This window comes from Drosophila mojavensis, unplaced genomic scaffold (genome assembly GCF_018153725.1).
Source record: "Drosophila mojavensis isolate 15081-1352.22 unplaced genomic scaffold, ASM1815372v1 contig_74, whole genome shotgun sequence".
NCBI lineage: Eukaryota > Metazoa > Arthropoda > Insecta > Diptera > Drosophilidae > Drosophila > Drosophila mojavensis.
The window spans coordinates 3,957,779-3,979,575 of record NW_025318899.1 but is presented as its reverse complement, the minus strand read 5'-3'; the positions used below and the strand labels follow the sequence as shown (position 1 = coordinate 3,979,575).

The following is a 21,797-nucleotide window of genomic DNA, read 5'->3' as shown; positions in this document are numbered from 1 at the left end:
TTAAATTTCAGCTCAAACAAACCTAAGGACATGTCAAGCGCAGCACGCGTGTACAAACAAAAACAGGAAAGCCACAACCACACACACACACAGAGAGAGAAAAAGATAGAGAGGGAGAGAGAGGAAGCAGGAGAGAGCAGGACTCAACAAACGCTTATATGTCGGAGGTGTTGGAGCCATAGACAAAGATTAAATGACGCTCATCATTCATATGCCAGCAACAGTAGAAGGAGATAGGAGGGAGGGAAGAAAGAGAGAGACAGAGAGAGGGAGCAGTAGCTGCAGCTGGGCAGAGGTCCTATAATGTAGTGCCATAATCCTTGGCGCAATTTTTGTATGTGCACAAACGTTGTGGAGCAATATGTCGTAATATCCGCTGCCTGTTTTTATTTGCGCCGCATACATTTGTATGGCCTACACACAAACACTTACAAACACACACACACACACACACACACACTCACACAGACACCGGCAGCAGGACATATGAGCAGTCTGACAGGACTCGTTGAGCAAACGCACTTGGGCCACACAAACACAAAGACCCAGTGAAAAGTACTAAACGTGGCTATGATTTAGCGTTTTATTATTTGCCCAGCCAGGTGAAGGCGTGGCCAGGTGGCAAAAGCAGCTTGGCCAAATGCCTTTGCTGCTGCCAAACGAACGTGACCGCTTCTGCCCGGGCCTCGTTGTTGTGTGCCAACGGGCCAAAACTGTTTTGGCCCAACGATCCGTTGGCATTGTAGCCACTTCATCAATTATTCTTAAGCATAAAATATTTGTCACTTTTACTAAATTTATTGTGACAAGCGTTCCACACCTATCCTACTCACTCACACACATACACAGCTATGAAGCTGCCTTTATAAACGACTCTGCATATGAATCACGTGCGTAATGGTAAACAGCTCCGTTTTGGCCTACGACATTACGTTTGCCTCTGCCTCTGCCTGTGCCTGTGCCTTGGCGATTGCCTTAACTTTTTTACATTTAATACTCTACTAAAAGGGTATTTAAATTATGTGGTAAAAGGCTTAGATATCTCATCTAGATCTTGTATATATTAATTTCAGTGCCAACAGCTCTTCAGTGTATATGAACGAGTTTTGAAAAGAGAGCATATAGAATGTGTTTTTAATACTATATAGCTTTTTCTTATACAAGTTAAACAATGAATATTTTATATAAAAACATACTTTATTAATCCCATATTCCATATCAACAGCAGCCACAAATCAAGCCCTACTCAGAAATAGTTAAGTCTAAGGAATCTGTTCTAGCTAAAACTCAGTGAAAGCTTAAGCTCCTCTTTCATAAATATCATTTCCTGTACTGCCCTACTCATATAGTCGTTATGCTTCTAGCGTATTCAATGTTCAGCCAGCCTGTCATAAACTTCCTTTGACTCGTTCTCGTCTTTACCTTTGCGTCTGCCTCAAGTGGACAGCATTTTGTTTTTTGGGCGTATTTCTAGTTTGTTTCCATTTCCGCCACGTTTTGTATGCCACAAATAATTTATATATGTGTGTGTGTGTGTGTGTGTGTGTGTCCTACGTATTTGTTGCTTTATTTATGCTCTCGGCTGAGGCGACTTCCACTCGAGTTGCTTTTTGTGCAGGGCTCACGGTACGTATACGTAATACAAAAGTCGCTTGAATTAAAAGTGGAAGTTGGTGTTAAGCGTCGTCCCAGCGGAAGCTTTCAGGCACTTCTTCAAACTGAAATGCCGCGCCCACAAATCTGATAAGAGGCACCCGATTATATATACATACTTATATATATGAAAACACACATATATATATAATTTTTTTGTCGTGTTAAATCATGAAAAACGTTCACTGCTTGAAGTCGCCGACAGATTGCTTTCCAATTTTCATCATAATATGCATATGCGGTGCATGTGGTGCAAGTGGTGCAGGCGTCCGCGGGTCAAAAGCAGTTACAAAAACCCATTTAATCCCACGCTAAATGGGCGCAATGTAAACTGTTGACATTTCAGCCTCCGTTGCATGACACTACTCCTACAGCTCCGGTGGGCAGGTCGTCCAGTGGGCGTGGCCAGCCACGTTGCGTTCCACAATTGTTCGCAGGACATGCACGTGCTGACGCCCCAGCTACTACTACGAGTTCTGCTGCTACTGCTGCCGCGACTGCTGCTGCTGCAGTTGCTGCTGTTGCTGCTGCTGCTGCTGCTTCTGTTGCTGTTGCTGCTGTTGTTGCTGCTGCTGTTGCTGCTGCTGTTGGCTGAAGTGCACTCGCCTCTAAACAGCAATGTAGTCGTCGCTCGCTCGCAGTGTGTTTGTTAAACACCTACACAAATGGCCACCTCTCTCACCTGACGGCCCCACGCAGCTCGACTGCAGCTTGACAAATATTTTTGAGCCCTGTGTGTGTATGTGTGTGTGGAAAACAAGGAAAGCGCCAGGGCAACTAAATGAAATGCCAGCGCATGAGAATTGTATAGCGAGCGGCACGGCAGGGTAGGGCAGCTACAGCTCAAGTGTGGCAGGAGGCAGCGCTGAGCAGGCGGGGGTCAAGGGGTACGGAACATGGCCGCAATCACGTGCCAACATGCAGGTGAAATGCAAATAATTTTTGTTTTCCCCTGTTACGTTGGCATTTTTTTTTAGCTTTTCTTCTAGCTGCTGTTGTCGTTATTGTTGTTGTCGTTGCTAGCTGCTCTCATCGTTGCTGCTGCTGCTGCTGTTGTTTCCAGTTGTTGTTTGTTGTGCACACACACACACACACACACTAGCACAACATCTAAACAGGCAAACATGAGACAAGAGTTACAGCACAGAAAAAAAAAAAAAAAAAACACCAAATACTCAACAACTCTTGGCACTAATAAAAAGAAAAACTATTTATATGCAGCCAGATAACGAAACGCAAATGCTCTTTAACGATTAGATGGTGTGGAATTATCTAACTGTAGTTATATAGATAAAGAAGGGCCTAGACATAGCCGAAAGAGAATATATATGATGTTGCTTAAGGATCATTCAGTTCCCGTTTCATTATTAAATCGAATGCTAAGACACAAAACTCTTCAACTTATGAAAGAGTATTTGGAATTTGAAAACACTCGCTTAAAGCAAAGCAGAGCTTAGTATAGAAGCATAAACTATCTAATATATATGAAAATTATGCTTGAAAGTAGAAATTTCTATAAAGTCCCAGTCTCAGACAATGCTGAGCTTAACTCATGTATTCATGCCCGACATTTATAATTGACATTCATATTTGCTTTGCAGTCAGCATACTTATTTAATATATATAACAAAATCTCTAGTCGTATCATATATCTCATACTCAGACATTATAAACTTCTATGATTCACAGTCTCTCCTGCCTGTTCGTTGCCTTAACCTGCTCACTTTTTACCTGCTCTGATGTCAGTTGAATATTTTGCTATGAATATTATAATGATTTTTCTCCAACTTATTTTTTCTTCGAAATCTGATGGCAGCCCTGGCAGACTTGTTCACTTATTTTTATTATATGGTTTCATATGTATGTACAAATACCTAAAGCTGGCCCAGCCAACAGAAAGGTGTGTGTTCACGTGCGTGTGTGTAATGGGAGGTTGCTGTTCTTGTTCTTGTTGTTGTTGTAGTTGTTGTTGTTGAAGTCAGCCAGGCATCCTCATCCGCTCAGAGAGATCCCCTCTGGACTCTGACTGGCGCACTTTTATGCCGGGGAACTAGTTGCATTTTTATAAACGCAGCGTCAAGTTTTTTCCGCAATTTTATTTTTTACAAAACACCCCGGCCGCCCAACGCCCATCGGTCACGCCCCCTACGTCGTGCTGCGTGTTGGTGGCGCTGTAATATTTACTGACGGCTTTGCCACGCCCACGCCCCTACACTCCCGACGGAGTGCTGTCAAGCGCACTTGTCGACGTCACGGCTATTTTGTGCGGCACAAAAACCAAAAAACGAAATCATGTCAAAACCGATTTTTTGTTTGGCATGCGAAAGTACCCCCTACCCCTCCCTCTACCCAACCACTCTCTTTCACTCTCCTGGTCTCTCTGCGGGGCGTTCAGGCATTGACTGAGCCGATTTACTATATATATATTTATATGTGTGTGTATATACTATATATATTTATATATAAACGCAAACGCGTCGCTGATTTTCATTTATTTGCTGCGGCTCCTGCGGAATTTCAATATTAGTTGCCGAAGATATTTTCGAATGCGGGCAAGCAACAGTTTATAATGGTTCCACAGAGGGCAGCTCTTTGTGTGTATGTGCGTGTGTGTGTGTGTGTGTGTGAGCGTGAGCAGTAGCTGCTGCTCACGTAACATTTCAAAGTGCAGCTAATTGATTTTTCAGCACAATGCGCCATCATTTGACGTCCACAGCGTAAATTTCGCAGCGCCAAAAATTTGACGTGCAGCTGTGAAAAATTGACAGCAACAGACGCCGCTTTGTATGCAACACGAAAAAATGTGTATGCAGACATATATAACTATATAAATGTATATAAGTATATATATAAAAAGGACATATATGTATTACTGCAGAGTAGGTAAATGCCATAAATCGCAGCAGTTTGTTGCTGTTGTCACTTTTAATAATGCCCTGGAAACCAGGGAGTAGCGCTTAGAGGGTTGATCAAAGTGAATGCTTGACAATTTAATTGAATTAATAAATTAAGTTAAGTAACTTATCTAAAATGTAATACAAAAATACAATAATTATTATATACTTTAAATATATTCAGAATTTATATTATATGCTACAAAAAACTATCCTTCAAAATATTTGAAAATCTGATTTATTGCATTTATTGAATTTAGGATATTTACATTTATATTTATTCATTTTTAAGCATTATATATTAAATGGAATTCAGCTTAAGAACATTCCCGATCAACTCAATTTGCTGCTTTTCTCTTCCGACTAAATCACAAGTTGGCGCGAACTGTCACGACTGCTAAAGCCACTGAAAGATCGAAAGTACAAAGGCAACAAAGTCGGGATATATGATTGTGCCCAAATAAATATTTGACTATGCTGCATGCAGTGCAGTGCAGCGCAACTGCAACTGCAGCAGGAGCAGCAGCAGCTTTTAGTGGGTGCAACGCTTCGGCTCATGTGGCGACCGACTGACAATACGCAGAGCCATGCAGTTGTCAGCGAGCGGCGCCCTGATTGACGCACTGCCTGACTGAGTGACTGACAGAAGCAGACAGCCAGCAAAGGCCATACGCAACTGCGAGTTCCACGGAAAATTCTATATGTATTTTGTTGAACAGATTTTGAGAAAACAAGAAAATGGATTTGTCATTGCGCTGCAAAGTTAGTTGTTGCAGGTAATTGATTGATTGACAGTCAAGCGACTTTACAGCTGCTAAGATGCGAGTTAATGTTAGTTTGATTGACTACGCAGAAGCTGATGTATAAATGATGGATAGACTAACTACAATAGAGGATGTGCTTACAAGTTCAGTTTTAGCTGCCATAATAATGTCTTACTTTATAGCTACTCTATATGTATCAATCAGAGTTTGTTTGATTGATAGTCGAACGACTTTATAGTTTCTTGAGCTGCTCGATAAATTCACTTATCATTATCAAGTTGACTATCTGAAATAAAAGTTCTTTAATAGAACCTTGTCTTCATATACCTCCTCTTACTCTAACTCTTTGCTTGCCCATCGCCATTGATTGACTGATTCTTAGCACCCAGTATTTCAAAAGTACGAAATAAGCTGCAAGCTCTGGGCAATAATAACTTTTGCCGGCAGCAAAGTTATTCACACAACAGCATTTGCTGTGTCTCTCTGCTGTCTTCCTCGGGTCACTTCCTGTGACCTCAGGCATTGGCAAAACCCCAACACGTTCGCAGCTGCACCGAGACACAGTTACCCAATCAGAGGCAGCTGAAAGCAACCACAGTAAAGCAACGACAGTCGAAGAGAAGTAATATGCAAGCATTTCATACACTTCAACAAATATTGTAGTCGTAGTCAGTGTTGGGGCCACCATGTGTTTTATAATTTCTTTTGCCCGGCCCAGCCACTGGCCCAGGGCCACTGCTACTACTGCTGCTGCTACTCCTGCCACCACTGCTGTCCAGTGCTCCTTTGCTATGTGCCCTTTGCTCTGACCACATCAAGATGAACATGTTCAGCCACTCACGTGGCGCATGCTTTGATTTGTTTCGTTACGTTTCATTACAACAATCGTGCTGTCGATTCTCTGGCCCTGAGCTCAAACAGTCTTTGCCTAATATACCCTGCAAATGGCTGGGAGTGGGTGTGATGAGTGATGTGAAAGAAAGAGAAAATTTTGAAGGAAAACTTTCTATGGTAGTCTAGGTCTTTTTCATAGACCTCTCTCTATGCATTGAAGAGTTTATATATTTCAATTATTTTACTCTCCTCAAAATCGATAAATATCGATTTTACTTTGCTACTCTATACTCAGTTAATCTAAAATAAATCACATAGATTAATTAATAATCTTTTTCGTACATTTCTCTAATGGCAACACTCACTTATGTCTGCCTACAGGGTATATCTTAGTGGAACAGACTGCCAGTTGTGAGGTTTTAGGTTGCTTTCATTACAAGAGTATTAGGAATGTTGCAGTTGTTTTCTAGCTGCTCCTGTTGTCGGCCCATACATAAACCAAGCAAAAGGAAGCAGCAGCAGCTGTTGCAGTAGCTGCAGCAGCAGCAGCATCGACGAAGACAACGTTGTGGTTTTCGATTTACTGGCTTTGTCGCAAAAATTCTCAAGAGATGCAGCAAATTTCATTTGGTTGCCCTGTCCATCACAAATGTTGCAAAACAAAAGGCAACTTTTGCATGCGACAACAGCAACAAAGCGCATAAAAAAATTGTTATAGCAATCACAAAATTGTAACTGGCCCATTGACCGCTCAGTTTTTTGCTGAGAAGAAGAACGAGAGAAAGAGAGGGGGAGAGAGAGAGAAAAGGCACTATCTTTCACTTTTATTTTATGCCAAATATTTTGCTACCTTTTGGCTAAACAACTACTAGAGAAAGGGAGAGAGAGAGAGAGGGAGAGAGAGAGAGTGAAAGAGACGGCAAGCTGCGGCCAACGACATCGACTGCCTTATTGATAGATTTTCTTTTACTTTTTTGCTTGTGCAGCCAAGTTGGTGGAGCCAAGTTTGTGCCATCATTGACATGCACTGCGAGAAATTGAGAGTGACATCCGTATATTTTAGCGCCGCACTCGGCACTCGGCACACGCCTGGCGTCTGGCAGCAGGCGGCGCATCCTTAATGCCAGTGCATTTGTCTTCTGCTGTCCGCTTGCATTTTCATCTCTCTGCTTCATTTGAGAACTTTGCGGTCCTTCTGCCTCCCTCTCTCTTCACGTGAGCAAACTTAATTTATTTTCCAACTAAATCGATAGCAGACCTACTACAGCACTACAGCAAGGAAATATAAATAGCAATCGAGAACAGTTGCCTGCAATGACCAAATATGCTGTCTATAATGTAGCTCATGTAAGTAGGAAGTTTGATTACACTTCGTTATATTGTGAGAATGCGTGTCTGAAGTACTTCGAGCTCATCCACTGCTGATTAACATGCTGCATTCTCCACACACTTTGGAAGTCGAAAAGTGCAGCTGCTTGAGAAAACTTTCAGTTGCCGTATGGGCTACGCTCCATTTTGGCAACATTTTTCAGCTATTTAAGCAGAAAATCCTTTCAAGCCGCACTCGTACATTGAAACATTATGAAATGGAAGCCAGTGAAAGAAAGCAGAAGTGGCAGCAGTCGAGCCGAAAACACCTGGAAAATTAGTTTGGCTTTAGCATGTCTCAAGTGCTGCACAAAATGGCCGCTGCCACGCCTCCACCCGCCCACCATACGCCCAGTGCTGCTAATTGTGCACGTTGCTGCATATGTTTTCCATAAATTGCAACGACTTGAGTCGTCTCAACTCTGAGCTGAAGCAACGGAAGAGGAAGCAGCCTTCACTCGAGTTAAAAGTCTAAAAAGAGATTTGCTTATTTGTTTTGCTACATTCAGCTGGGGCTTTCTCTCTGGGTCTGGGCATATTATGCCAAGATTTAATTCACTTCTGCTGTTGGCTTTATTTCTATATATTTTGAGCAGAGATATTTCGATGGTTTAGGATTTTTGAATGTCAAGTTGAATGGCGATGAATGTTTTATACATAAGAAAGGAAGACACGACTCGTTCAATGTTTTTTTTTTTTTTTTTTTTTTTTTTTTTTGTAATGCAAAATGCGCATCAGGCATTTGTATGCATTAGCCGAGTAAAACGAACATTTTATGGCATTAACTTGCAGCAGCAGAAGCAGCAGCATCTAGTGGGCGTTTGGGGGTGGGCGGTGCCAATGGCTTTAACACAAATATGCATGTCGGCAGAGGCAGAAATTCCTGCATAGAATTGCACTTAAATACAGAAAATTGCACACAAACATAAAAGTGCAGCACGGCTCTCATGCAGCCAGGCTAAGTAGATACAGAGAGCGAGCGGCGGGCAGACAGACGAAAAACCTAGAAACTGTGGCAGCCTGCGCCACGTCAACAGGAGCAGCAGCAGCAGGAGCAGCAGGAGCTTGCTGCTGGGCAATCCAAAGTACGTCATGAAAATCAGGAAACAGGATATATTAAGTTTGAGGAATGGGCGCTGGGCATACAAACACATCCATATGCAAATGTTGTCGCAGCAATTGGACAACTAGCCCCAAAGCCACCAGCAACTGTAGCAGCAGCAGCAGCAGCAGCAACAGCAGCAGCAGCTACGCCGACAGCGCAGTCGTAAAAACTGGCCCTTGGCCTGTCGGCTGCGACAGTTTTTATTGCAGCATATAAAATAGGAGCAACACAGCAGCAGCAACAGCAGCAACAGCAGCAACAATAGCAGCAACAAGGACATGACAAAGTTTTCCATGCGCCTTGTTATACACTGCTCGTGCGGCCCAAAAGGGTATATATGGCCGTTGTAGCCTGCACCTTAGCTTTCTTATCGAATCTAGAGAAGTAAAGATATAGCTGCATCATAACTGCTGAGCTCAATTGCTGCCAAGCACGCAAAGCTGTTAGAGATTAGTTAAAAAGTAATTTATATTTAAGTATTATGTTTTTATAGATGAGTTGAGAATTATTCAGCACGAGCTATTGAGTCAGGCCAGGCTAGGAATCAGCTAGCTTAGGACTAACGTACTCATTAGGATCTTACTTGACTCATCTCAATAAAACTTATATATAAAGTAAATGTCGTATAAAGATTCCTATCATCATATTCCAGGAATCAGCTAGCTTAGGACTCGATCATCTCATCTCCTCTCAATAAAACTTATATATAAAGTCGATTCCTATCATCATATTTCCTTGCATCATCCATACATATATCCACATCATTCTTTCACTTTCCCTCACTTGCTCTTCTGCAAATCAAACTTGATTCATTCAGTTAGGTATATCCATATCAGTTTTTAATTTTTCCCACTTGCTCCGTTTCATTCAGGAACAGAGCATCGCGTCGTCATTGCGCGCATTTCTTGTTGTTTTGCTTCAGTTTTTGTTTTTGTTTTTCAATTGGCAACCACATTTTCTATTAGTGTAAATATGCAAAGTACATGAAGACATGAGGCTCCACTTCCGTTATGAGCGTAAGCGAGAAATAACCATAAAAATGTTGAATGCTGAATGTAAAATGCAAAGTGTAACTTTGTTGCGCCCTTTGGATAAACGGAACAGCCCGAGCATGGGCTGGCAGGGAGGCGAGTGGGCTGGAGAGGGGGGCTCTGCATTAGCCAGGGCAAGGGGAGATGACACTGAGCCGAGTCCAATTTTTAGCTGTTTTTGGCATTTTAAATTACGTTTGCGGCGCGCATATTAAAAATCTCTTTAGTTTGGGGCTTTTCGGTTGTGTGCCACGCCACTTATTTTTCATTCACACTTCATTTGACGAGCGATGAAATTTAAAGCGAATCCCATTAAACGCAAATGAAAATGAAAATGGAAATGAAAATGAGAATCGAGCATGAAAGTAAAGCACAAAAAAAAAAAAACATTTGAGAGCAAACAAGAAATATTAGCAACGCCATTTGCAACGTGGAGAAGTCGTTTGGGGGCGGGGCCGCAAAGCTACGAAATGCGCAATTTTTTCATTCATTTATTACGGCAAGCGAGAATTTAAATTAAAAATTGATCCATTAGAAATCGAAATATATTTGTTCACAATTCAAAATAAAACTTTAACAGATTAAATGGACTAAAATATTTTAGAAATATAAAACTAAATTAGGCAACAACTATGACATTTATGACATGCAAATATCTTTCTAAATCCTATAAATTATTTATGTATATACATAGTTCATTTTGTTGAAAGCCAACAAATTGTGAGCTCATGCATTGTGGTGCAAATTAAACGTTTGATAAATCATGCGAATATATGAAAATATATATATATGTAAAGGAAAACTATGGTGATAGAGCTGAGTGGCACACTTTTGAATACCCTGTACAATTGGGTGGGAGTTAAATTCGGCAGAGAGTTTAGCAGAAGGAGAATTGAATTACTTTTGAGAATAGTTTGCTAATTTTTTAATGAGAATCAGACTGCAGCAGAGATCGGCATAGCACACTCATATTAAGCCTGTGTACATTGATGTAGCTCTTTCAGGAGCTTAGAGATGTCAGTAAAAATATGTAATGGTCAATAGGAATATATATCCAATTAATAATAGGCTTTCCATTCCTTATGTGCTGGACCTTCGCCTGTCCAACTAAGAGACTTTTCGAACTGGAGAACTTGCGTAAAGGCTATCTATTAGTTTCACACTTACCTCTCTTATTTCATATTATTTCTATAAATTAAAGTTCTGCAAAGTTCCTAGCCATATTCTTTCTCCCTTCTATACCTTTCTCTACGTTAACTCTTCAGCTAAGCTACAGTGAAAGTTAGTTTGAAATGTAATGCATATAGAGGCCGCGACTCAGCTAGCGACTGCCCACAGGCTATCTGTTAGTCAGTCACGCCCACACCTCTTTGCTCCTACAGCAACTTGGCTTTTCGTTGGTCGTTTCTATGATTTCAATTTGCAGGCTTATTCAAATGAGAGTGGTGGAGGGATACTTTGCTGCTTATCAAAGACAAATATGAAATATTAATAATGCTCGGAACACGCTGCGGGGCTGTGGACTGTGGACTGAGGACTGTGGGGCTGCGAGCACATTAAATATGATGGGAGCAATCGCGTTGGCGAATTCGTGTGACACAGAAAAATGCAAATTTCACCGGGCGAACGGGACAGACCTCGACTCGTATCACTTTAATGCCTTTCACTTTGATTCGCAGGCAGGCAAAATGCAACACGTGCGCTATAAATCAACTCAGCTGGAAGAGAGACAGCAGGGGCAGAGGCAGAGGCAGAGACAGAGTCAGGGCAGAAGCAGCTGCACAACGTGCCTGGCTGGCTCTATGTAAGCGCACTCATTTCAAAAATCAAATCAAAAATAGTTTGAAAAGTTCCAAGTGCTTAACTCTTGGCCGAGGCGCAGAACGCGACACTAGCTTCAGCTCCTGCCCCTGGCTACCCTTCTAGCCCAAACGGCAGGCGACAAACAATGCAACAAATTGCAGCCAAAAGCCAGCCAAAGGAGCAACTTTGTAATTGTCTGCCAGAGACACGTGGGCGCCACGGCTCTCACATATATGCTGAAGACAGTGTGAAGGCGAAGGTGTATGCCATAGAATAAAGTGCATGCCATGTTGCTGGTAATAGGCAACCATAGTCATTATCATCGTCATCAACATCAACATCGTCGTCATCATCGCCGTTGTCGCGACCATCGCATTTGTGGCTGCTCCACAGCCAGCGCCTTAGTTTGCCTCAGTTTGCCTCAGTTTGTGCGTTGACATTGTCTTTGTGGCCCGCATTGCTGAAATAGCAGGGCATTAGGCATGCCAGCCAGCCAGCCAGCCAGCGCCATATAACACTGTGCTACACAACACAGACGCATGCCAAAGTTACAGCAGCTGCTACATCAAAAGGCCTTCAACTGCAGCCGACTGCTTAATACCCTGTTTGCTGTTCTCTATTAAAAGGGAGAGTGAATCAAAAACGTTGAGTGAAAGGCATTGAAATTTGAGTGAGGGTCAAGGCAGTTGAGATTGGAGTGTGCTAGAGAGGCGAGCAGAAAACTAAAATATAACTGAGAGAGTATTAAAGAGACTCTTCATGGCAATCTATGAGGAAATGTAGCTTAGGTTGGATATGCAGAGGAGAGAAAGAGAGCGACAGCAGGTAAAGACTACTAACAACATTCCCTACAGTGAGTAAATAGAATGCTCTAAGAACACTCTTCTAATAATCTACCTAATATATATCTTAGCTATACTCAACTGATAAATCCGCTATGCAACTTAGGCGTCTAATATTCCATTCGTTGCTCTATCTCTTACATTCTAGCCCCCTCTCTCTCTTTCTCTCACTCTCTAAGGGCAGTCAATTCCTCTATTATTTATTAGCTTGTAGCCCAGAATAGCCACCCACCTCAATACGCAGCTCAAGTCTATTTTTTGTCATGTTCGACATTTGCCGCAGTCAAAATTTAATTGAATAAAAACTTTTTGTGTCTTCTGTTAATTTGCTTTGAATGAAGTTAAAGTTGAACATGTGCAGGCGCTGGCCACGCCCACTCTCAAACAGTCTATATGTGTAACTAAATACATATATATATATATATATCCCCTATAGTTAGGGGAGTTATCGCGCAGTCGGTTTGCCATTTGTGGGTGCAAATGTCAAGTTGACTTTGCCAGCTGCTCGCAGCTCAGCATGTGTGTCTGTGTGTGTGTGTGTGTGGGGAGGGAGTCCTTAACAGTCACCAACTGTGGATTTAGCCTGGCCCTGCGCTTGATTATAGTGTTAACCCGGTGAACTTGCAGCAGGTGCGCCAATGTCAACGACAACAAGAGCTTCCATTCAAACGTCGCCAATTCAATTGCCTTGACTCGTGAGTGGCTCAGTGTGTGCAAGTGTGAGTCTGTGTGTGCGCTTTAGTATGTGTGCGTGACAGTTTAGGTGTTGCAATTGTTTGCTTAACTATTTCATAGTTATTAGAAATTTTAAATGCATTCTATGGAGGATTACTTGGCGTATACGTAATTTTCACCAAAAGGAAACCTAGAGAAAATGAGAGACAGAGACAGAGAGAGAATGAGGGGAGGACAAAAGTAAAATGAGAGAGCACTAGCGCATGCTGATGAGCAATTAACAAACAATTGCAACGTTTTTAGTCAACGGCAAACACTGCGGCAAGTGTGGACACACGATAGACGAATGGGAGCGAAGGAGAAAGAATGACACGCGCGGCAAAAGAGACTAGCGAAAGGCACTGCGTGAGAGTAAGCTGAAGTCGCTCAGCTATGGAAGTGAGTAGGGAAAATGAGAGCTGGATATATATAAGTAAAATGATTAGTGAAAGAGTGCAGAAGTTATTTCTGACTTGACTAAAAATTTGACTTGAGAAACTTAAAAAGTTAACATATTCCAATCAGTTACTAATTCAATTAGTTGAGCAGCTAATATGCCCGCTATCGCAGTGTATACGAAAAACTGCTCACAGTGCATTCTTTTAGATGCAGCGCGCAAAATTTTTGCTCATAATTAAAAGCTAACAAAAGGCAAAAGTTGCCGCGTTGCCTGACAAGGCCAATGTGGGGCGGGGTGGCGCTTAAGAGGGCTGCAAAAGGGGGCGTGGTATATATATATGTATGTATGTATAGTAGTAGCTGCAACAGCAGTGAATTTCGCTGCTGTTGTCCCTGTACTTACCCGCTGCTAAAGCGCTAACAACATTTGCAGCAGTGACATGCGGTGATGTTGTTGCCGTTCCTGTTGCTGTTGCTGTCGCTGCTGTTGCTGTTGACCCAGCATGGCTCGGACTTGACGCCGACAATAATAATTTGGAGCCATCAGGAGCTGCAGCAGCAGTTGTTGAGTTTGGCAAAATTTCAGCTACTTGGCAAGCATCAGTGTTGTTGTTGCTGTTGCTGTTGCTGTTGCTGCTGCTGTTGCTGCTGTTGCTGCTGCGGCGACTATTGTCAAATATTTGATGCACAGGCGGCAGCACATCTTCATAATGCAAACTATCTGGCGTAATATGCGTGGCCAGCGTTGCAGTTGTTGCTTTTGGCTCAGCGGAAGCTGTAAAGTTATACTCATCATCAATGTCAGATTCAAGCGCAGACAATGTCAGTTGCTGTTGCTGCTGTTGTTGCTGTTGCTCTTGCTGCTGTGCTGCTGCCTGCTGTGTGGCTGCGTTGCGCTTGCGATTGTAGTACTCATAGTTTGCTGTTGTTGTTGGTGTTGCTGCTGTTGCTGCTGCTGCCGTTGTCTCATCATCCGAAGCAACAACAACGGAATTCTCGCTGTCATCAGTTGTCGCCGTGACTGCTGCAGCATCCGTAGTCGTGTCTATGATTTTATCCTCAACCATAAATTGCACTTTTTTGCGTGTACTCGACGCAGACGTGGGCGTTGGCGTGGGCGTGGCAGTTGCAGTTCCCCCCGCTCCTGCTGTCGCTGTCCCCGGCGTCGTTGGCGTTGGTATATAGAACTGTGACTTGCCCGCGGGCGTCAACACAGGCGCCGTTGCAGGCGTCAAGCCGGTGTCAGGCGACAGCAAAGGAGCGTTCAGCTCCAGTGTGGTCGGCCGCTTCAGTATGGACTTGATGCCGGGCGAAGTGGGCGTCACAGTTAGCACGGTATAAGCCTCCGAGCTGTTTGAATCATCGTCAGCCGCAACGGCAGCTGCAACAGTTGCCGCTGGCTGTGCATCGACGAGTGCGAGATTAGGCGATTCCTCTGGCTTCTTGTTGCGCGGTGGACGCCTTGGATTGCTGGCAACTGTTGCAGCTGCGGGTGGCGTTGGCTCTGTGGCAATTATTATGCGTTCATAGCCATCGCTGGAGTCGCCAGCATCGTTTGACTTATCGCCCAGGCTAATGCGCTGACCAGCAATTGCTGCCACATTATTATTGTAGAACTTGCTGCGCTGCTGCTGCTGCTGTTGCTGCTGCTGCTGTGGCTGCTGCTGCTTCTGTTGCTGTTGCGGCTGCTTTTGCTGTGGCTGCTTTTGCTGCTGGCGACATTGCTCGTGTTCATCCTCGTGCAGCTGTGCATCGGCCACATCAAAGTCATCATTGTTTTTGGTCTTGGCTTGGCTTTCGACTGAGATCAGTTCGTAGGGATTCACATTGCAGCGCAAGATGGAGCGACGCGAATTGCTGGCTGCCTGCCGCTTGCTGAGCAGCCCGCTGCTCTGCAGCAGCGCCTCGCTGTCCTCCTCCAGCCAGCAATCGGCCGGATCTGGCGGAGCCGTGGGCGTGCTCTTCGACGTGCGAGCTAGGGGCAGCTGGGCCCGCGTTCTGGTGCGTCCGCGCTGCATGCTCGTGGCAGTTGCTGCCGCCTTGCCGTTGGAGGAGGCAGCGGCTGTGGCTGGGGATGTGGCTGTGGCAGTTGTTTCGCGGCTACGTGACTTGCCTTCCTTGGCGCTTGACTCGGCGGCGCTGGGCTCCGGCGATAGCAGCCGTGTGCGTCGCATCAGGTCATAGGGATCCTTTTGTGGATCCAGAATCGTAGGACGTGACTTTTTGGTGGCGCTAACCACGCGCATTGTCGCCGCCATCGGACGGCGAACGGCAGCAGCTGCCGCTGGCAGCCGCACGGTGCCGCCGCCACTAATGGTGGCCAGGGGCAGGCGTGAACCTTTGCACTTCTTGCACACGCTCGCCTTCTTCACATCACGTTTCGTGCCGTTCAGATACTCTGCGCACGAACAGATCACAACGGCCAATGCCGTCGCTCCGCCCGGCTCGCCATCCGTCGCAAAGATAGCCGCTGCATGCGGGTGCCCGTAGCCGTAGGAGGGGCGGGCGGGTATGCCACGCACCGTGCCATAGATCCAGGGCTCTGCGTACTTCATGGAGCGCGAGAGCGCGCTGGGCAGGAACTCATAGCCAGGCGGCGGAGCAGCAGGCGGCGGCGGCAGCTGATATGCCAGATGATGATGGGGATGATGCTGCTGCTGCTGCTGCTGCTGTTGATGATGGTATTGCAGCTGCTGCTGCTGATGCTGCAACTGCTGCTGCTGCTGTTGCTGCTGCTGCTGCATGTGCAGCAGCTGAAGGGTCTGCATGCCGCCAGCTGTGGCTAGAGAAGCGTTCTTATTGTCGCTGCTGATTTTGAGCCGCTGACTCCAAGTTTTCTTTGATTTGTCATACATTGGCGTGGGCTGCAACGAGAATGGGCAGAGATATCAAAGAGTTAGTTGGATAACTTTCAGCTCGGAGCAGAGTTTAAGCAGAGTTTGTGCAACTTCACCTTTTACTAGTTGTTGCTGCTGTTGCTGTTGCCGCTGCGCTCATAATCCTCAATTTGAATTAATAGCTTTGATGTAGTTTGTCTCGCTCACTCTCACTCTCTCACTCTCTCTCTCTCTCTCACTCTGTCTGGCTAGCTCTCGGCTTGAGTTCGTGGCTATCAAGTGTTGCTGCTCGCCCGCCTGCAAAGGATATGACAGAAAATTATTAAAGCGCAACGTCCAGCGGGAAATCCGTTTAGAAAAGTTTATTATTGAAAAAGTTTAAAATGCGATTATATGTGGAGCCGACCCGCAGCCCCGCCGAGCAGGGGGCAAAGGAGGTGTGTAAGCGGCCTGGTGCTTGTCAGCCTGGAAGCAGCTGCATTAATATTTTGAGTAATTTAATGAGACGACCCGGCTGCTTACACTGTTGACAAATAGCTGAGATTAACAAGGCCCAAGGCCCATAAATACAAGACGACCTTAATGTACATAGATATGTATAGATTTTCTCTGGGAATTATCACAAATGGAATTCATTGAATGCTTGCCAAAGTGTTTTCGCAATATTGATAAAAGGATCTTGAAAGACATATCTGAATATCCCAGATCTGTTTGGCTTATATAGGTAAGCTATAGCAGAAAAATATCTTTAAAGTCAATTTAAGGTCTCTTACTAGCAGTTGATCATACAAAGGGTGTTTAATACCCTGTATGGAAATTTTATGAGAGAGAGCTGTATAATTTTGTATGACGAGTATTTCATTACAAAGCATTATGATGACTCTAAAGGTAGCTCTGCATAAATCTAAAGTAATTGCTCTGAATACATAGAAAGGATAAGCAGGTCCAAAAACTTTAACACTTAGAATAATTGCAGGTATATGCCACTCAAATTTATTATCATAACAACAGAATAGATTAATTATAATGAACGTATTCAATTCTATGCAACAGAGTTGCCTGAACAACAGTTGCTCATAGTTAAACCTTAAACAGCTTGTCATACTCAATTCTTATAAAATAATGAAGTGTCTTAGAGATTTTACTGCTGTTAATTAAACAGCGTATCTGTTAGCACATCACTTAAGCAACTAAGCACCCTCACTTGTTGCTCTTTGAGGCTATCTCTCGCCTAATATTAATTGCAGCCTTGTTGTTGTTGCTGTTGTAGCTGTGGCCGCTATTGCGCGTATTGTTGTATCCAATCAAGTTGAGAACTCAATTTCGACCCCTAAATAGACAAGAAGTGCCCCATAAAATCCCAAGTAATTTTTTACAATTTTCACAGACGAATCCAGCCACCCAGCCTGCGGCCCCCAACAGCTGTCACGCCCCTTTGTCCGAGTATACTGTGGAAATCAAATAAAGCAGTCAAAAGCATATAAACCACACTCATCTCACCTAGCCCCGCCCCGCGCATCCTGTCAAGCTGTGAAAGTTCCTTTTGAAGCTGCTTTCGCTGGGCGACAGAAGCGCAACCACGAGGTGGGTAAGGGAGGGGTGGTTGAAGTGGGAGAGGCGGGGCTATAGGGCAATGGCGACCATTTTTGGCCAGCGCTGCTGTACGCATTTCTGCGGCTGTTGCTGCTGCTGTCGCTGCTGTTATTGTTGTTGTTGTTGTTGCTGCCGCTGCTGTTGTTGTTGTTGCTGTTGCTTCTGTTCTGCTGAACTTTGTTTTCATTTTTCGCGAGTGAATTTTTGGTCGTCATCGTGACCACTTTTCACAATCAGCCGCCTGCCCACAAAATCTTTGCAAGCGGCTTACAGTTCAAGTTGCTGTTGCTCCCGGTGACCAGCTCAGCTTCCTGCTGCTGGCGCGCTTCATGGTTTTGGATATTAATCAAACGCAACCGTCGCCATCTCCGTCTCAGTCTTCATCTCCGGCTGCTGCTTGGACCGGACACTGGCGCTATGTGGACCCTTGGACCAAACGTTGGTATACTTTAGCTTAGTTACCGTTACAATTGTTGCTGTTGTTCTCGCTGTTGCTGTTGCTGTAGTTGTTGTTCTTTTTCTTGAGGTGCTGCTGCTGCTGCTGCCGTTGCTGTTGCTGTTGCTGCATTGCTGGCGAAACACGTCGCCGCGCGTTGAAAAATGTTGATAAATGTTGACAATTTTTCCGGCAACCACTCGTGATAAATCTAATTTTTCTCTTGCTCGCCTTATACATTGCGTTCTTATAGTTGGCACCCACGGCATTGTTGCCAGTTGCCAGTTGCCAGTTACCAGTTACCAGTTGTTGTTGTTCTTGTGACTGTTGCTCTGTTGCAGTTTTGATTACATGGCTGCCTCTCCTTGTTGTTGCTCAGTTGTTGCTGTTGTCAAGTTGTTGTCGTTGTCGTTGGCGCTGTTGCTGCTGTTGTTGCTGTTGTTGTGTAGGTGTGAAGTAAAATTAAAAACGTGTCATTTTTTGCTTTATCGCGTGACGCCCATTTGGGCAAAATGTTGCCATGACCCAGCGCCGTTGGCGGCCCAAACGCAATAACAATAAAAATAGAATACTTCAGTTTCAAAAGACGAACCGAAAATGCTCTTAGAGCTGCATACGATTACCCAAAGGAATGCTGCTTCCTATGAATGTCATATGATATGATAAGCTGATACTTGAAAGCATTTGCTTAGGGTGAAGCCAAGCTGGGGGAAATATTTGGAAGTCAAAGGCTTTGTTTTGCAAATGTGATAGGAGTAGCTATATATGTATATATATTTAGAAGTTCAAAGTGGAGTTACAGTAACAAAATATAGACAGCTGATCTGCTTAGCTTTGATTTGCATAATGAGCGACAGCAAGCAGAAGGGAAAGGATTAAGATCAACATTGAGTAAGCTAAATTCATTCAACTCCTTTCAACTCATTTATATAAATTTTTTTGTCCAAATCATAGCAGTCCTCTGCCTTGAATAGAATAGAAGAACTACTGAGAAAGGGAACATTTTATGGCAGCTACAGATTAGATAGAGCTGATCTGACAATGAGGTTATTTGACTGACTGTCTGACTGATTCATATCACTTTATTCAATTGCCTAGGCAACTCAAAATACTCTATAAAAGTAAACATCAGCATCAACAGCAACAAAACGCAAAATGTTTTGAGTGAAATTTGAAGCCAGGTTATTTTGAGGTGTTTGCCAGGCTCAGTTGTGGCTCTGTTCGGCTGGACTGTGGCCAGACTTGTCGTTGGCTCGGCCAATAATGTGATGCAGTGGTTAAATATCTGACATTGCGAATCTCTCAGATTTGCTTCTAATACTCTGATGAACTGCATGTAATTACACTAATTGCAGTTGTTGCCGTTGTAGCTATTTAGTTTTAGTTGCCCACTAATTGTATCTAAGCTTGTTGAATCACTTACACGTATCCCACATGCTCACATGTATAGCTATAATCTCTCCCCCCACTATCTGCCACTGCCTCCCTCTCACTCTCCCTCTATTTCTCTGCTCAATTAGTCGTCAGACAATACATTTGCATCAGGGTTTAATTTGAACTTAAGCGGATTTACCACAATTCTCTCTTGACACTCAGCCCATAATTAAGCGCCGTGATTGTCTTTTGACCAAGTTGAAAGCCGTTTTTTTCGCTCATCGACTCTCCCTCTCTCACTGCCGTGGTGCATCATAATTTTTCACGCTCAATTGGCTGCAGCTCTCCATCTTCGCCATTTTCCATTTCCTTTTGGCCATAGAGCTCACTTTTTTTCCTCCGTGCCAAATGCAATTTGTCATTATAAATTTACGTCAGTTTAGGCAAAGGCAAAGGCAAAGCCAGTCGCGCATCAGGGTGCAAAAAAAAAATAGAAAGAAAACTTTTGGCCAAGCTCGGAAAAACTACTACTGCATTTTCCAATATATTTTCAACTTGACTTCGCGCACAAAAGTTCTCGATTGTTGTTGCTGTTGTTGTTGTTGTTGCTGGCGCCGGTGCCACCCACAAAACTTGGCCACAGATTGATGGTCATATAAAAAAGTAGTTAACGCAATGCCACAGTGGCTAAAAACAAATGCCAACCGAAGCATTGCACTTGTCGCAGTCACAGCTAATTGAGTGAGCTTCAGGTTAAAGTTGAACGAATCATTTGTCAATTAAAAGAGCTCAAGACCAGCTAGAAGCATGCTTGAAACATTTAAAATGTAATTAGAGCTCACACACATACACACACTCACACTCACATACACACATAGTAGAGATGCAGCTGGCTAGGCTAAGCTGCTGCGGTTGGCGCTGCAGAGCTCATACAATAAGCGGCTTAAAAATCAGCGGAAACCTAATGAGTTAACAACTAAGTACAGCAGTGGCTCCAGCGCGGCAGGAGAGAGCAGCAGGCAGAACAAAGCTGAGCTGAGTTGAGTTGAGTTGAGTTACAGGCGACTCACAGATCAAGGCTAACCAATGGCAACGGCAGCAGCAGCAGCAGCAGCAGCAGCGGCATCGCTTAGGTAACTAAAGACACATCAAGTATACGCACTGTGAATAAGCAACAGCAGCAGCTGTAAAGCAAGTAAGCATTGAAGAGATTAAGCTGATGGAGAGGCGAATGCTCTGTATGAATTGTGAAAGGCTGACAACAAGCAGGAAATAAATTTATACAAATATATGTATTACTTGTTGTTCTGCAATAGGAGATTATATATGTACATACATATATTTCTAGTCTACATATATTTCATCTATAGCTCAGCAGCACCTCCCATTCCCATCCCTTCCACTTACAGGGTATACAAATTAACAATTTAATTTAGCCGCTTTGCAGAGCATCTTAATTTATTCAGCAAGAAAAATTGGCTGAGCAATGAGCGCAGCAGGAGCGAAGCGTCGAATGTGTAGCAGCTAACGGACAGGTGAGCGATGGGCGGGGGCGCGGGGGTTGCGTGTGGCGTGGAGCATGTAGCAAGTCGACGACATAATCGCCGCTTTGGGGCGCTCAACTCGCTAGCAGCTAAACACGGCTCAGGCCAAGTAAGTCGAGATGGCGCATGGGGATGAGCAGTCGGAGGAGTCGGAAGCGCTGAGTGAAATGTGCAGCAGCTGCTTAAAGAGAGCGCCGCACGCTGACGTGTGCAACGTGAAAGGACACAGAACTGGGGCACATCTGAAACTGAAAATGAAAATGAAGACGAAGATGAACTGCCGCCCAAGCTGGCAGATTGACAGAGTGATACAAGACAGAGAGAGAGAGAGATACAGAGAGAGAGAGAGAGAGAGAGAGAGAGAGAGAGAGAGAGAAGGAGGAAGGACATGTTGCACTTTATTTATATTGAAATTAATTTATTGAAAATTCTAATAAGCTTTTGTTGCTGGCACTTTTTGTCTCGCTCCGGCTGCTGTTGCATCAAGTGTCTGCTGCAGCGCCCACAAACAGTCAACAGATTTATGCTTGGACATATTAATTTATACGCTTAGACGAAAATTGTTAAGTAAATTGCTAACGCTGGGACGACAAAGATTTATCACAG

At 44.0% G+C, this 21,797-nt stretch overlaps 1 protein-coding gene and 1 long non-coding RNA gene across 2 annotated transcripts in view; both read right to left on the bottom strand.

Annotated features, from left to right (window-relative positions):
* The window catches only part of LOC6581363 (serine-rich adhesin for platelets), a 37,265-nt gene extending 20,863 nt beyond the window's left edge, over window positions 1-16,402 (bottom strand). The window contains exons 1-2 of the mRNA XM_002007062.4: window positions 16,361-16,402; window positions 13,811-16,271 (exon numbers count right to left, since the gene is read on the bottom strand). Coding sequence (XP_002007098.4) covers window positions 13,811-16,262 — 2,452 coding nt within the window. The 5' untranslated portion in view covers window positions 16,263-16,271; window positions 16,361-16,402. The remainder of the gene's footprint in view (window positions 1-13,810; window positions 16,272-16,360) is intronic.
* Window positions 16,403-16,414: 12 nt separating this feature from the next.
* Window positions 16,415-21,797, bottom strand: part of LOC116804328 — a 92,650-nt gene continuing 87,267 nt past the window's right edge. Inside the window, exon 4 of the long non-coding RNA XR_004364287.2 lies at window positions 16,415-16,541. This is a non-coding gene — a long non-coding RNA (uncharacterized LOC116804328). The remainder of the gene's footprint in view (window positions 16,542-21,797) is intronic.